Source organism: Artibeus jamaicensis, unplaced genomic scaffold (genome assembly GCF_021234435.1).
Source record: "Artibeus jamaicensis isolate MK-2021 breed Jamaican fruit bat unplaced genomic scaffold, CSHL_Jam_final contig_923, whole genome shotgun sequence".
Classification (NCBI taxonomy): Eukaryota; Metazoa; Chordata; class Mammalia; order Chiroptera; family Phyllostomidae; genus Artibeus; species Artibeus jamaicensis.
This window is the reverse complement of record NW_026522014.1, coordinates 12,910,223-12,926,695: the sequence shown is the minus strand read 5'-3', so window position 1 is coordinate 12,926,695 and position 16,473 is coordinate 12,910,223. Positions and strand designations below refer to the sequence as shown.

General features: G+C 39.3%; 1 protein-coding gene across 1 annotated transcript in view; it reads left to right on the top strand.

Annotated features, from left to right (window-relative positions):
* Nucleotides 1–136: 136 nt before the first annotated feature.
* Nucleotides 137–16,473, top strand: part of CRPPA (CDP-L-ribitol pyrophosphorylase A) — a 206,593-nt gene continuing 190,256 nt past the window's right edge. Inside the window, exons 1-2 of the mRNA XM_037163912.2 lie at nt 137–635; nt 12,222–12,498. Coding sequence (XP_037019807.2) covers nt 361–635; nt 12,222–12,498 — 552 coding nt within the window. The 5' untranslated portion in view covers nt 137–360. The remainder of the gene's footprint in view (nt 636–12,221; nt 12,499–16,473) is intronic.

Genomic DNA, 16,473 nt, shown 5'->3' with positions numbered 1-16,473 from the left:
CCAGACAGACCTAAGCCTTCTCATAGCTTCTACGTTTAGCGGGACCCTTTGGGTATAGGAAGGCTGACACTTGCACCTGCTGGGCCTGCCACAGGAGAAGCAAAGAGCCTGGAAACTCAGGCCGGCCGGGGGCGCTGGGCTCAGTGCAGAGGCCGCTGAGTCCGGGAGAAGGAAGATCGGCAGCGGGATCGTTCCCTGGGGACCCTCAACTGCCCGGGCGCTCCGATCGGGTGGGCGCTATCTGTGCGTTCTGCACCCCTGCCGGTGCCCGCCTTCTACCCTGCGATCCCGTCTGGGTGCCCGAGCAGCCGCTGGCGCTTTGGTCCGAAGAGAGCGGGGCGCGCCGCGCCGCCAGCCGCCATGGAGCCCGGGCCTCCTGGAGCCTCCAGGCCCGCAGAGCCGGGGCCTCGCTTGCACGGCGAGTGCGGCGCTGACCAGGCGGTCTCGGCCTGCTTGCTGTATGGGGCCGGGGCCGGGGCCGAGGCCGAGGCCGAGCCCCAGCGCCACGCGCTGGCTGTGGCGGCGGTGCTGCCGGCAGGGGGGAGCGGGGAGAGGATGGGCGTCCCCACTCCGAAGCAGTTCTGCCCCATCCTGGGGAGGCCGCTCATCAGCTACACCCTGCAGGCCCTGGAGAGGTAATGTGGCGCCAAGCGCGCCCCACGGCTCGAACCCGGCTCCGCCTCCCGCCCTCCGTCCGACCCGCCCGGGCCGGCCCGCAACACCTTCCCATGTGGCAGCTCTCGCGCGGGCGCCTTCTCTCGGCAGACTGTGGGGGCGTCTCCACCGTCTCAGCCTCTCGAGCTTGGCTTCCATTCCAGCTCGTACTTCAGAGATGGACGCTCTGCTTTAACAGACGGGCCCGGAGGCTGGGGCTGCCCTACGGAGCCCCTTAGGTGCCCAAGCCGTCCACGTGGTGGGGAAAGCCACCCCACGTCGAAGCTGGGCTAAGGACGGGCTCACGGGATGGGACGAAGGGGCAGTAGTTCTCCCTGTGGCCCCACAGGGAGAACTAATGAGGAGAAACTGTTCTTGGAGGCTCCCTGGCCCTGCCTGTCTCTCATTCATGGTCTTTCACTTTTCCTCACCTCGTCCTTTCTCGTTGGCATAGTCTTTCTCCCTCTTGTGCATGCGCACGTCCTGTCCAGCCCCCCACCCCCCCAGCATGCACATGGTTTATGAGTTTTACTTGCATGGCTGGGTTCATGGGCCTTTGTTCATTCACTTTACCCGCTCGTTCACACCCAGTAACTGAGCACATCCTATGAGATACACTGCTAATTTACTATGTGCTGAAGGTGGACCGAGGAGAATTTAATTGAAGGCTTTTAATGGTGGGAACAGATTTAAGGGTGCCATGTTGAAGCCAGCACATGCCTTACCAGGAAAGTGGGGAAATGAAGAAGTGAGAAGGTATGGAACAAGGAGGACTAGAGGAGCTGTAGCTTGGAGCTAAAGAGGTGAAAGAGGGGTATGTTATTTTATTAGTCTTATCTATTTTATTAGTCTTGATTTTAGCCCCAGGTAATGGGAGGGAGTGTGGGGTAAGGCTGGAGGCATGAGAAGCAGGGGGGTTGCAAAGGCCCACATTCCTGTTGCTGAGGTGTTTGAACTTCTTGAAGCTAGTGGGGAGCTGTGGTAGTATGTTTAAACCTTGACTGATGTGAACTGTTTGCAATTAAAGATAAATGACATCTTTTAGTATCCTTTGCAGGCTACTTTAAGGAAAAGGAAATAGGTTCTAGTTAAAGGATGGCTGCATGTTATACACACAAAAAAAGAGTTCCCCACCATGCGTTCACACGCTCCAGAAGCCAGAGGGCCTAAGTTGCTTTGCATATCGTTAATTTTACTTTTTGAATATTGTCATTTGGAAAATGGAATTATAAAAAGCCCTAATCACCTCTGATTTATATAATCCACCCTGTGCTTACATCTGAAATTCATAGAAACCTTGAAACAGTTCTAGGCGCTTCCTCTCCTGTTCTGTAGTCTTCCATTTCTCGGGGTAGTTGAGGGTGAGTTCCTTGAAGCCATGTACGGATCATGCACCTACAATATTCTAGTGTCACAGACACTGTGACAACATGGCCCATTTGCACAGTTAATCCTATGGAACACGATGGATCTTTTTCAGCAGGGCCTTTTTCTATTTAGTAATTAGATATAGAGGAATAGAGTCATTTTACATTTAACTTTTCTTTCTATGAAAACTTCTATGTTAAACTTGCAGTTTTGCATCTCAACTTATGAGGCAGCCTGAGATAGGTGGATACTAAAAAAACTTTTAAAGTAAAAGAATATTCCGGAAAGATCCTATTTATGGAAAATAAAGCAACACTTGTTTTCCATTTTTATTTAATTGTTAACAGCAGCCATAAAAATCTTAATAGGGACTAATCAAAACCTCCATTTTAAAATACACCAGGGCTCATTTTTGTCACTATTCCAATGCCTGAAGAAATTATGGAATATTATATTTTGGGTATGTCTCTGGAAATCCTCGGATACCTTGCATTCCAGGAATGTATGTATAGGTGCTTCTTAGATGTTTGGCAAATGAAAGCCATTCTCTTCTTTTGGTAAAAGATGGGGTCTCTGGACTGCTGATACTTTTCCTACAGCCTGGTACCAAAATGCTCAGGTTATTTCATCCTGAAAGATAAATTATTCAAGTTCAAATAAGGAAAGGAAATGGAAGCATAGAGTGTCTTGTAAAATTCTTATTTTTTGCTTTTTGGAGAAATTATACCTGCTTACTACTTATTAAAGGTGTAGCAGAGTTCTCAATAAGAGTTCTCAGTCACATCCTGTATAAGACAAGATGTAATTGGGTGTCATCACTATCAATGTTCCAGGTGCTGAGTGTGAGCTCCCCTTCCCCTTTAACAGCTGTGACTGTGTAATGTCCAGAGTTTGACTTTTCTTTCAATAGGTTTTTCCTTGCCCAAGCTTTTGCCATCTCACTAATAGAGGGTTGAGCAGTTTTTGTGAGTAATCTTCGTTTCTTAGTTCTTTCTTGACTAAGAAATTAAAGATACTTTTTGAAAAATAATCCTTATGGGTCAGTTTCTTTTTTTTGGAATTTGGAACCAACAAACTTCTTAGAGCTTAGGATAGAGAAGGAGGGCACCCAAAGTTTGGCCCCAAATTCTTGAGTTGAGATAGGGAAATGTAAAGAAACGCAACCAGTGTGACTTTTATTTTTTAAATTTCTTTCGCCATCATAACTTTTAAACAATGCTACTAACACATGTGTTTATTTCCACTCCTTCATTTAGTTTCACCCAAAGGGACTAAAAACATACAGCCACATTAGGGAAAAATAAATGCCTCAGCAAGAAGAGCAGATGAAAGATAAAACTCTGGAAGAAAGGTGATAGAGTAGTATTAACCAATCAGATTTAACAGGTCCAAGAAAGTGGAAACATGAGCCCTGAGGTAGAACATCTATAAAGAAGCAAGTTGATGGGTTATAGGACCTTTGAACACTTCAAGAATTAAAAGTACGTGAATTAGAGCAGCAATTTTCAGGCTTTCTCATCGCACAGCACTCATAAACTAATTACTAAAATTCTGTGGCACACCAAAAAATATACTTTTTGCTGATCTGATAAAAAAAGAGGTATACTTTTGATTCATTCACACTAGATGGCTATTGTGTTGACTGTTGTCATTTTTTCTTTGACAGTCTAAGAGAAAAGAGATCAGGGTCCCTGACTTAACAGTCAGGTACTGCATGCTTTAAAGAGTCTTGCAGCGCACTGGTGTGCCACACACTGGTTGAAAGTCACCGTGTACATGTGACTGAGAAGATGGAGAAGAACTTGATAGAAAAAAAATCTATCTTGTGAATTGACTGGGACTTCAGATTTTTGTTTGTTTGTTTGCTTTGTGTTTTTCTGCTGGCAAAATGGGAAAAGGACACATTTTTCTAGTTTAGTCAAGTTCTACTTGTACACCATTTCTTCGAGAACTGTTGATCAGATTAAATGAGATTCAAAAGAATCTCTGAAACCTCACAAATCTGAGATGTTGGCTAAAAGCTCTAGCTATCTAAATCAGTTGTGTGGAGATATCTTTATTATAATTAACCATTATATGTATGTATAGACATGAACAAGTGTATATGTATCTGTTTATATATGTTCACATATGTTCTATGCTAAGATTATGCAACTGGTAGTTCAGATCTGTATATTATGGGTACAATTAAAATAATCAAGTATAACAACCAAATTCTTAGTTGTACTAAAAACAAGGGCTTTTCAGAAGTTGATTAAAGTTTCTAGGAGTTTGAAAGTTTATTTTGGCCTTTTAGAAGGAATTGCAATATAAATTATTGAGCCACAGATTATATAACTTGAAGAGAACTTTGATTTTTTTTTAATTTTACTAACAAGAAACCGAGATCAAGGGTATTAATCTTTTACATAACTATTTATGACTTGAGTTTCTCAAGGAAATGTTGCTCTAAGAAAATAAATCATGGGAAAGGGGTATGATTGGCAAGGGCGTGAAGCTCTGAAAGTTAAATTATAAAATCCAACCACAGCCGATAGATTCATATGTTTAAATTTTACTTAAAAAAATGTCTTTTCACAGTGACCAGAGGGGAGAGGGGAGGGAATTTCAGGGGGGAAGGGAAGGGTTTACAGGAACAAGTATAAAGGACACATGGATCACAACTAAGGGGGGTGGAAATGGGAGGCAGGTGGGGAGCACTGGGTGGGTGGGCTGGGATGGGAGTAAAAGACAGAAAACTGTACTTGAACAACAATTAAAATAAATAAATTTTAAAAAATTAGAAAAAAAGTCTTTTCAGATCTGAACTAGGAAGTAGAAATTCCTGCCAGTAATCTAATTTTTGGTTTCAAATATCTAAGGCAAGAAAGCGTCATTAAGGAGGGTCAGACAATCTGCACTAGCTAAATAGATTAAAGTGACAACCACAACAAAAGCAAGTTAGAGATGCAAATTTTGGCTTATTCAGATTCTTTGTGGTGGGCTGGGTGGGGTGGGAAATTCTTCTGACAGTAGATTCTGGCACATTCTTCTCTATACTCCTGAGGTTCCTCCAGTTCTTCCAGGTGAAGGATCTTGCTTGAGGTAACTTGTTCCTTGATATGGTTCCATGCTCATCAAAAATCTTGTTATAAGTTGGCCTCCCATACACATGTTCTATAAGAGAAAAATATGCTGTCCCACTAATAAAGAGCATAGTGCTATAATGATAGTAATGTATGTCATTTTACATTAAAATATTGACATTCTAATTCATGTTTCTGTCCTTTATTAGTTTAGTTAATATAAATTGGTCTTCTCCAGTCTGCCAGCTCTAGATGAATTCAAAGGGAAAAAAATCTGTTTTGTCCGTATGTGTTTGTTATGGAAACTATTTTGTGATTGAGGTTGGATTGTTACCTTATTGCTTGGAAAATCAATTGAAGTTCATTTTTAGTAAGTGTTCAAGACTCCATAGTATGTCTTTCAAAGTATTAACTTATGGATCATAAGATTTTCTGTTTTCTCCTTGTCTTTCAGTTTTGTTTCCTATGTACTTTAGAAAATTGTTCTTTCTTATATTTCTGAATGCACTGCAAATTCTGTGTAAGATAGAATAGAAATAAATACATAAATTTTAATCCAAATGAGCAATGTTGATTGCTTGAATGAAGCTGAACATAGGCATGGAGTAGGGAAGCCAGGGGAAATATTTAGATAAGAATCGACATGATCGTAGTGATTCATTGGATCAAGGATTCAGAAATAAAAAGGCATTTAGGAAGCTTTTCATTGATTGATTGTTCAGATGTGTGAATCTGACGTTAAAATTTTTTGTCTTAATGCTTCATTAATAAAAGGGTCAACTCTGAGTCAAAGGAAGGAACAGGCTGATATTTTGTACAGGTCAGATGATTAGGATTTTGTGTGAAGTTCCCAGTGGCTCCCACGGGGGGCTCCTTCAGCACCTGAGATAAGACCAGGACTGGTAGACCGCACTTGACCACTGGAAGCCTTTGTGGGTTGTAGTCAGGAGACTTGATTTTGTGAAGACAGTCGGGAGCCAGCCCTTTCAGTATTGTGCTGCTAAAATACCAGGGTGGGTATGGAAATATTGAAATCTTTAAATTCGGGCTACAGCACAATAGAGAAGCCCAATTTCCATGAAGTTGGTCATGGCAGTGAGCCATAGTTGCCACTGTCCCTTCAGGCCAAACTTTGCAGCTTTATGAGAACAGCTTCCAGGTGTTAACAGAGCCTGATTTTTCATGGTTTAAAAAAATATTGTTGAAATCTTCATTTTCAACTGATTAAACTATCTGAGCAGAGTAGTCCAGTAAAATTTATCCTATTCTAGGAGAAAATAACATTTGAGATATTATATTTCTTCCTTGAAATGTCTGTAGGTGCAGTGGAGCTTGAGGTTCGGTTTGTGTTTTCCTGTGGAATGTGCTGCAGAGGAAATTCTCAGGAGAACTTGATAAAATCCAGTAACAGGGGCTTCAGTGTGGACTTGCCTTTAGCTAAGTAGGTCAACCAGATCCATTTATTCAGCAAATATTTGTTCTGTAGGCACTGTGTGAGGTACTTAAGGTCTTTCTCAGTTTTATGATTCTACATTATTAAATTTTAATACTGTGAAAGACTCTTAATTCTATAATTAGAAAAGAATGAGAATAAATCCTCTGAAATACAACTGTGTGCTTATAAAGGCTTGCAAGTGCTTGGTTGCTGAATAAAAAGCATAATAAGCCCATTATCTCTTAAGAATGGTCTAGAATAGTGTCTTCCAAATTTTTATTGTGACCTGTTATAAGAATTATAATTTTCTTCATGACTCAATGACAAATACATACTTAAATATACACATGCACACATTTGAAAGAATTTCATGAAAACAACCTATCTTTACTATTTTCTAGGCATTCTAATTTTTCTATTAACTTCTATTTCATTTACTCAAAAATATTTGTCAAATCTTATTAAATTGATTCTATAAGACACTAATGGGACCTGATAGCTGCAGTTTGAGAAACACTAGTTTAAAAACACTTATCTATATGGAGCCTCGTACAATTGTGAGAAATAGCCTGAAGCCAGAAATTTCTCTGTTAGTAATTATTTACTTCTACTTTGGCTGCTTTCTGTCTGATGAAACATAGATAATTATTTTATAGCTATTTTAAGGTACTCCAGTAAAGTTGGAATTTAACTTTGGGAATTCATTCATTAATTTATTAACTCATTGAACAGGTATTTGAATGACTACTCTGTCAAGCAATGTCCCATCATCTTTTTCCCTCTTAATTCTATATTTTAACATTTAATTCAATATAATTTTTGATCAGAAACAGCAATAATATACCTTTAAAAGTTGTTTTTAGCCCTTTTTTTTCTGGTAAAATATGCTATGAAAAGCAACAGAGATGAATAACTTAGGGTACAAGTTAAATTCTTGCTTTGTAGAACAGTCCTGCCCCCTGATCTAGTAGAACATGTTTTTATAATTTCTCTATCTTAAAAAAAGCTTAGTGTGATGGTTGTATTAATAAACAACTGAAATATATTTGATTACTTTAAAATTCTTTTCTATAAATAAACCCAAGAGCAGTTTTCATTCCTTTGTAATTGTTTAAGCTTTCTCTTCTCTCTTCATTGATTCATTTAACAGATGTTTATTGACATATGGTTTGCAAGGTCAGGAATTCTGCCTGTCTTTGTTCATTCACTATTATATCACCAGTGTCTAGCATACTGCCTGGAAAATTCTCCATGCTTGATGTTTGTTGAGTGACTAAATGAACACACAAATGAAGGAATGCCTGCTTTTGCTTGAATTATAAGAAATTTGACCATTTCTTGACCACGAATGTAGCATATTATATGGTTCAACACTAATAATGTAAATGAAGTTCTGGAGACACAGTGATCTGGACACAATCTTTCTCTCTTGAATTTCGTGACCTTTTTCTGAGAGATGGTTTAGTGCATTTGTGGAGGCTAACAACATGAGCTCCAAAGTCAAGCTGGGGTTTACCCAGGTGCCTTCATTAACTAATTGTGTGGTCAGAGATCACTGCCTCTGTGTCCACTGTAAGATGGAGATTATAGTAGTAACTTCTCTCCAAGAGCTGATACGAGTATTGAAATATTACAGGCTGTTGCAGGCAAATGCTCTCAGGAGTACGTGGCACCTAGCAAACAATCTGTACAGCTGCATTGCTCTTTCTACTATTAGTATTACCGAAAGTTTAGTAGATACCAAGCCCTGGGATATGGTCTTTGCTTTTTATAAGTTAGCAGCCTACTGAGGGAGATAGAAAATGAAACAGAATACAGCATGATGCTTGATAAGTGATACTTCACCCAGAATGACAGGGAAAGCTTCCGGGAGTAGGCGATATCTGACCTGAAATCAGAAGGCAGTAGGACTCAGCCTGGAGTGGATGGGGATGTGGGAGTGGTAGGGTCAGGGCATGGTGTTGAGAGGCCAAGGAAGCAGCACAAGCAAAGACAAGGGCGTGAGAGAGAATGTGGTCAGTAAAGTAAGAGGGGCATGGGGAGACCAAGTCCTGCAGGGAAAAGCAGGCTGAGTCAAGTCTTGAAGGGCCCTGATCAAGAGTCAGCGGGGAATGGCCTCAGGTTTGCACTTGAGGAAATCACCCAGCACTGGTGAGAATGGATTGTGTTGGGATATGATGAGAAGGAGACCAGATTAAAGACTGGTGTGATACATTATGGGAGAGCTGTGCCAATGGAGACAGAATCTTGGGAAACCCTGTATTTTGGGGACACTGAGGAACTGTCACTATCATTTGCTAAGGACTTTGTTAAGTACACTGTAAACTCTAAACCATATCGATTCAGTGTAAGTTTTTTTTCTTTATCTTTATTGTTATAGATGTCTTCATTTTCCCCTCCTTTGTCTGCCTCCACCCAGCCTCTCCCCAGCCCTGGCCCCTGCCCCTGGCCATTGCCATGCTTTTGTTTGTGCATTTGAGTTACACATATATGTTCTTTGTTTGATCAATTGGTAAATTTGTAGTGAAAGGAGTGGAGGATGGATGGGTTAAAGACAAAGAGCAACCCACACTTACCTTTATTCTAGAATACTTTATACTGCCTGCACAGATTACTACATGTTTATTCTTTGGTATTCTGTGAATTATTGCATTTTTTATATGTGATTGAAATATCCCCGAATTGCTCACATTAACATAATTAATCCTGGCCCTCTAGGAGCCTTAGGATCTAGAAATTATAGTAAAAAGTCGAACATCTCAAAACAAAACAATCCACAAAACCACACTGCATAGAGAAGCTGTTTTCATTCTTGATTTTTATGGTTCACTGAGTTAATGAAGAGAGCTTCCTGTGTTTTCAAAATCCTTGAACTATTCAATGTAGTAAAATGTTACATTGGTCCTGGTAGATGAGACAGACCAAAGTCATTCATTCAACAAATAATCACGTACGTACTAGGTGTTAGGTGTAAAACAATGGGAAAAACAGATTATCCCTGATATCAGCCTACATTCTAGAAGAAGGAATGTTGTATTATTTTGATGAAAAATGGTTAAACATTTTTTCTTCAAGTATTTTTTTGACGTAAGATGGTAATGTAAGAAAAGAAGGTATGATGTATCTTTGTATCAGATATCTTTCTGATTTGTTTCCTAGATTATAAGAGTATGGTATTGTGAGGCTTTCAGGAGAGTTAGAACATTACTAATGCTTTAAGGTATGGTGCTTAATTGAAGATAGCTATTATTTACATAATAGGATAATTGAGTTATTTGTTTATTTTTTGCCAATCTTACTGACTAACGTAGATTACCTCTAATTTATCTCTTAAATCCCATCCAGAAGCTCCATTTGGTAGCCACACTATCAGCATTGTCTTGACTCGCCTTCAGCAGTCGCCTTCCCGGAGTATCTGCATCCTTTCTCTGTCTCCTCAATCTGTTTTTTACTTTCCAGCCAGAGTAAAATTTATGCTGTTAAATTAGTTTCCTATTGCTTTTGTAAAAATTTCCGTGAACCAAGTGGCATAAAGCAACGGAAATTAATATCTTCCACTTCTGGAGGTAAGAAGCCCAAAATCAGTCCCACTGGGCTAAAGTAAAGATGCTGGCAGTGCTGTGTTCCTTCTGGACGCTCTAGGGATGCTGTATTTGCTTGGCATTTTCTGGATTCTGGAAGGTCCCCCTGGACTCGTGGTCCTGCAGCACTCTGACCACTGCTGCTGTTGTCACACCTCCTTCTTTGACGCGTCTGCCCCTCTCTCTCACTTACCAGGAATCTCCTGATTATACTGCCCCAGTAAGAAAGTCCAGAATGGTCTTTCCAATCCCAAGATCCTTAATCACATCTGAAATGTTGCTTTGATCTGTAAGGTTACGTATTCACAGGTTTTGGGAACTAGGAGATGGAGATTTTTGGAGGAACATTATTCTGCTACCATCATGGGATAGAACAGTGTCTAGAACATGGGTGGAAGTGAGTTTCATAATTAATTAATTAAACATAAATATCTTCTCCTGCATAAAGCTTTTCTATGGCTTCCTATTACTTTTAGGATTAAAGACTTAAATCTCCATGGTGGCCTGGGGGGTTCTCACGGCCTAGCCAAGCCTGGTGCTTTCCTGGGTCTGCAGCCTCTTTGTGGGCCCTTCTCCCCCTTGCTCACAGAACTCTGCTCCATTTCTTCCCGACCCCTCGGGACCATGCTGTGGCCTCCACTTACACCAGCCCTCCGTCCCTTCCTCCACACCCCGCTGACTGTTTTCCTGCCACTCACCATTTGGATGGTAGAGCAAACTCTGCCTCCCTTAAGGAGCATCATCTTGGACTTTTCTTTGCTGGTCAAATATTCTACTTGGACACAGTCCTGGAGCCTGGACTTTTTTCTCTGTGATGGCACTTGATCACAGCTTGCAGTTGCTTATTGGTGCTCTGGTTTGTTTCATCTGTAAGTTCTGTGAAGGCAGTGGCTATTTCTGTTGCATGCTCAATGCCGATCATTTATTTGGTGCTCAATAAATATTTGTTAAAGGAATGGACTTAAAATGAAAAGACAGTGTGCCTAGTAAGCAGCTCTTGGTTTTGTTCATCACTGTAGTATTTTTGTAGCCAGAGGAAGAATGGGTTTCAGGTTATGAGTTTTGGGAAGAATGGGAAGGGTTTGTTCAATAATGGAAAATAAGGGATTGATAATTATTGAGTAGAGTAACCCAATGTTTTTTATTCATTTTTCAGTAAAGGAGTCAATTTCACTGTTTTCTAATTTTAAGACCCTTCTTCCAACTCTTTAAAAATATGTTTAACTGTCCAGTATGAACATACAGAGTCTCATAGGCTAGGGATTCTATTAACTTTTGAGGTCACCTTCATTCAGAGTTGATGTCATGGTTCAGAGGGAGTTGTTCTGGTTCAGGCCTGTGGAACACTGACCACTGGTGTTCAGTCTGCCAGACTTCCATGCACTCTTCTCTCAGTGTATGTCAGACCAGTTTTCTGTAAGGAAATGTTTTAAACAGAAAAAAAATTGTTTTATATTTTATACCTGATTCAACAGATTAATTTCCTTCTTTTAATTTTATATTCTATTAAATTATGAATTTTCCCATTTTAAGCTTGATTTATATTCATACAAATTAAATCATTATAGTTTCTCATTTAAGCTACAGTATTTTACCTTGATGTACTAAAGTTTGTGTTAGTTATCAGCTTTGTTGCCAATTCATGAACTTTCTGAAAGAAAGAAGACAGAACTTTTGGAATTTAAAAGTGCTTTGAAGCATTCCTATTCTATGAGAAAAAAATCACTTGGAGAAAATTAATTTAAAAGTATATTCTTATCATATTTTCTCTATCAACTGATTAATATTATAATTATTCAAATTTAACTTTTAAGTCAGAAATTTGTATTATATAAATTTGTATACCATGTCTATTTTTCACACTGGACAATTTCACATGATATACTGTGAAATAATATTTTTTTATCTATCTGTTTCTCTCTATAGTGTGATAATCACTGATGTTTTATTTTTTAAATCTTTTTACTGGACTCGATAAAAATTCGTAAAACTTACTAACTTTCAGTTTTTAATCTCTATGAAGATATACTAGTACTTAGCATTCTTTTGTTTTTAGCTTACCTCGGGTTGTTGTATAAGAATCAGTCTACATGAAATGCATATATTCTTTCCTTTTAGAGTATGTTGGATAAAGGACATCGTCGTAGCAGTAACTGGAGAGAACATGGAAGTGATGAAGGGCATTATTCGGCGGTACCACCATAAACGCATCTCACTAGTTGAGGCTGGAGTGACCCGTCACAGGTCGATATTCAATGGACTGAAAGCACTGGCCCAGGATCAGCCAGACTCGAAGCTCTCGAGGCCAGAAGTAGTGATTATCCATGATGCTGTGAGACCTTTTGTTGAGGAAGATGTACTCTTTAAAGTTGCCGCAGCTGCTAAGGAACATGGAGTAAGTATTTCCACTTAATGAGACTAGGTAAAAAGAGGCAACCATTACAGAGCGGTTCATTTGCTGAATTTTGTTGGGATTATATTTAAATTTCAAGTTATTTAAAATGGGCATGTTGTTCTAAAGATGGTTGGGTAATTTATTTCAGGAACTTTCTAGTGTTATGGACTGCAAGACTGTTCTGGAACTTGTCTTTGCTGGAGTCATTTATCACCCCAGTGTAACATGAGCTATTCGGAGAAGAATGTAGTATGTCATTAGAATATGGAAAATATCTAAGAAATCACTTAGAAATCTGGCTCATTGCATCCAAATTTTGTGTTTTGAATTTTCAGAAGTGGTTTATTTTAGCAGAACAGCCACATAAGATTTTTGCACTCTGTAAAGTGAATCATTACTTAAGATAACAGAATTGAAGAAGATCAAAAACTATGAACAGTAAAATGACAACAAACTCACAATTATCAACAACAACTGAACCTAAGAAACAAAAACAAAAACTAAGCAAACAACCAGAACAGGAACACAGCCAAGAAAGGGAGGTCACATAGAGGGTTTTCAGTGGGGAGCAGGGGGGAGGAATGTGGGGGGAAAGATACAGGGAATAAGAAGCATAATTGGTAGGCATAAAATAGATGGAGGGAGGTTAAGAATGGTATAGGAAACAGAGGACTCAAAGAATTTATATGTACAACCCATGGACATGAACTAAGGTGGGGGGAATGCTGGAGGGTTGAAGGGTACAGGGTGGATGGGGATAAAGGGGAGAAGAAATTGAGAAAACTGTAATAGTATAACCAGCAAAATATACTTAAAAATAACAGAACTGTTTTTACTTTTATTTCACCAAAATAAACATAGGCTTGCAAAAGACCTACTATTATCTCTAGAACATGTATTTTTCTTATTATCAGGTAAATTTCTATAAATAAAGTAATAGACATAAAACTTAAGTTCACAGTCTAAATTTTAGACGTAGTGAAAAATTATTGCTCAGACTTGGTACCGTGTGAGAGAAATGGTCTGTGAAGTCTGACAGACTTAGTCCCAATTTTTGGTTTTTCTAAGTATTAGCGGTGGAATGTGTTCAACTTTCACAACCTCTTTGGGCCTGTTTTTCTGACTTGTAAAGATATGTGTAAGGTTTTTAGGATAGAACATTTATAGGTTAACTTTTAGTAAAGTTCTGAATACTTAAAAATGGTATTATTTTAAGATGCATGGTAACATCTCTGTACTAGAGTTTCCTCCAAGGAGTGGAGAATAATGGAAGGAATCATCCAAGCCATCCTACGCATCCAGCAGGACAGGAAGCTATAAAATATTTATCTGGGAAAGCCAGCCTATGACCTCTCCTAAGTTACTGTATGTATTCGGATCCTGTAATCAGGAAATGTTCTCTGATTTCATCTCTTTTCCCTGCAACACAGACTTATTGAAATTTAGAACTGTAGGAGACTTCCGTAGATCAAGTGAAACATTTTGATTTCATTAACATGATTTCTAAATGGTATTTAGATGTAGTGAAAACTTGGTCCAGGAGCATTAGTAACCACAGAACTTTCTCCTGGTTCTCGTGCTTCTCCCGGGCCCGCTTTCCACTTCTCTGGCCCCTCAGCCGCTGTAGAGACAATGTAGTCAGTGACAAGAGTGCTGAGTAGCAATAATGGACCGAAGAATTCACAACTCTTAGGAGTTTGAGTCCAATTTTACAATTTGAAAAACTTCCTAGGGAAGACTATATAATTTGGGGAGATCATTAGAAGCTTTAATGCATATTAAAATATATATAAAAATATAGCTCTTTGCCTGTGTTACCTTTGGGAATATATGACTCAAGCTCACTATAAAATTCACACATATTTGGAATTTTCTTCTTGAGTATTATATTTGCGAGAGATTAGTTCTAGGAGATTGTCTATAAAGTGTTCCTTTTGGGTATATGTCTGACAAGGCAAATGAAGCTTTTCATCTTGCTTCACTGAATAAGTTAAGGAGATGATGCTTTCCATACATATGTAAGAGGAGCCATGGATTAAGGATTTTACTTCACTCATTAAAAAGGGAACAACATGTGTTACAACTGCCGAGAAGCACAGATTTATGTGAAATAAAGGAATGGTAAAACAAATTCACAAATAAGCAAAACTGCTTTTCTAGGAAGGAAAGGTGTCCATTTGACCTCCATGGGGCAGAAATTATTCTCATGTTTATAGATAAGAATGATTTTTGCATTGCTATCAGTTATCTATAATTTCTGAGGGTTATAAAAGAGCCCAAAGGTAATGAAAGGTTAGATTGAGCTAATCTGGAAGGGTCTGCTTTAAATAACACATAATTTTCTGTTGGAGACACTCAGTAATATTTTTTTGCTTATTCTAAATTTCCTTACAATGGTTAGGATAGTCACCAGATAACCTCAGAAAATCCAGGCACTACTCCCTGCTAACCCTCATACTGCCCTAATCATAAAAATGGAAATGCAATTAATAGAGACCTACACTAGTAGTTGAAGTTCTTACATTGATAGGAATTATTGACATCTTTTGTAATCACTGGCCAATAAATTGGAAAAGACTGGTTTAACTCAAATGCTACCCCGAGGCAAGGAAAGAGTAATGACTGCTTAGTGAGAGCCACTGCACAGTTTGTTTTTCATGGATTCCTTTGAACTCCTTCTTTTTTATCCTCTTAAATTATATTCTTTAGACTCAGAACTGATTTTCTTGTTTTCTTAGTCCCTGTTTCAAGCTCTGCCAAAAGGTCCCATTCACATGAATCATTTTCTAGGTAAGCTACGCAGAGTAATAGCCCCTAAAAATATATATGCTAGGTAGTATATTTAGGTAGTATATGTGCTAAAGGTGGTAACTGTGATATATTTTTTAAAGTTTGTATTTATTTTTAGAGAGGGGAGGGAAGGAGAAGGAGAGAGAGAGAAACATCAATGTGTGGTTGCCTCTCAGGTGTCCCCTACTGGGGACCTGGCCTGCAACCCAGGCCCGTGCCCTGACTGGGAATTGAACTTTGGTTCATAGTCCAGCGCTCAATCCACTGAGCCACACCAGCTGGGACAGTAACTGTGATATTTTAACTTACCTCACATTTTGGATAAAACAAAACAAAACAAAACAAAATAAACTGATGAAGGTATATTACCTCAAGAGACTGTGGTGTCCAAAATCAAGGCCGACATGAGAGTTGCCTGCATACAGGATCTTGAAAGGCTCACAAGGACACAGTTTCACCCTCTTCATTGTGTCTGCACCGTTAATGGGCTCCACAGACTTCATGTGACCTCAATAAGAGCAGCAGTGAAATCCTTTTAGTGTTTATTCAGCCTCACTCTTGATGATAGAGGAACTGAAATTTATATAATAACCAGAAATTGTGACATGCGGTGTGTGGGTGTATTTTTATGTGATCTCTGTGGATTCTGCAGCCTGACTATATTTATCGATGATTGATAGCACTTTGGCAATTCTTTTAAGTTTAATATGTGTGCATCAGGAAAACATGCTTTCTTGCTACTTAGTTGTACAACTTTATGCAGTATAATCTGGGCATGTTCTAAAATAGAGGTGGAAACCACTTGGCAGATTTTGGCTGGCTTTGGAAATCTGAGATTAGGTAGAAGCGACCATGGCTGATAATCACTTGTACTTGATCCCTGTTGGATAGTTTTGATCAAGAGCAAGTGCACTGAAGGCTGGAGTTTAATTCAGGTAATGAGCCATTCTGGGTCATTGGATCCTGCGACATTATCTATTGAAGAGACACTTTGGTGTTAATTTAAATACTGGCTCTAATGAAGCAGTTTTAATTGTGAGTAAGCAGATTTAGTGGGAAATTTTAGGCTTACTTTGACAAAGATTTAAATGCTTAAGGAAAGTGCTGAGCTATTCCTCAACTGCCTTGGGATGAGGTGAGACTTGATCTGGTTCTGATGCTAGAGAACATATTGTGTGGAAAAAG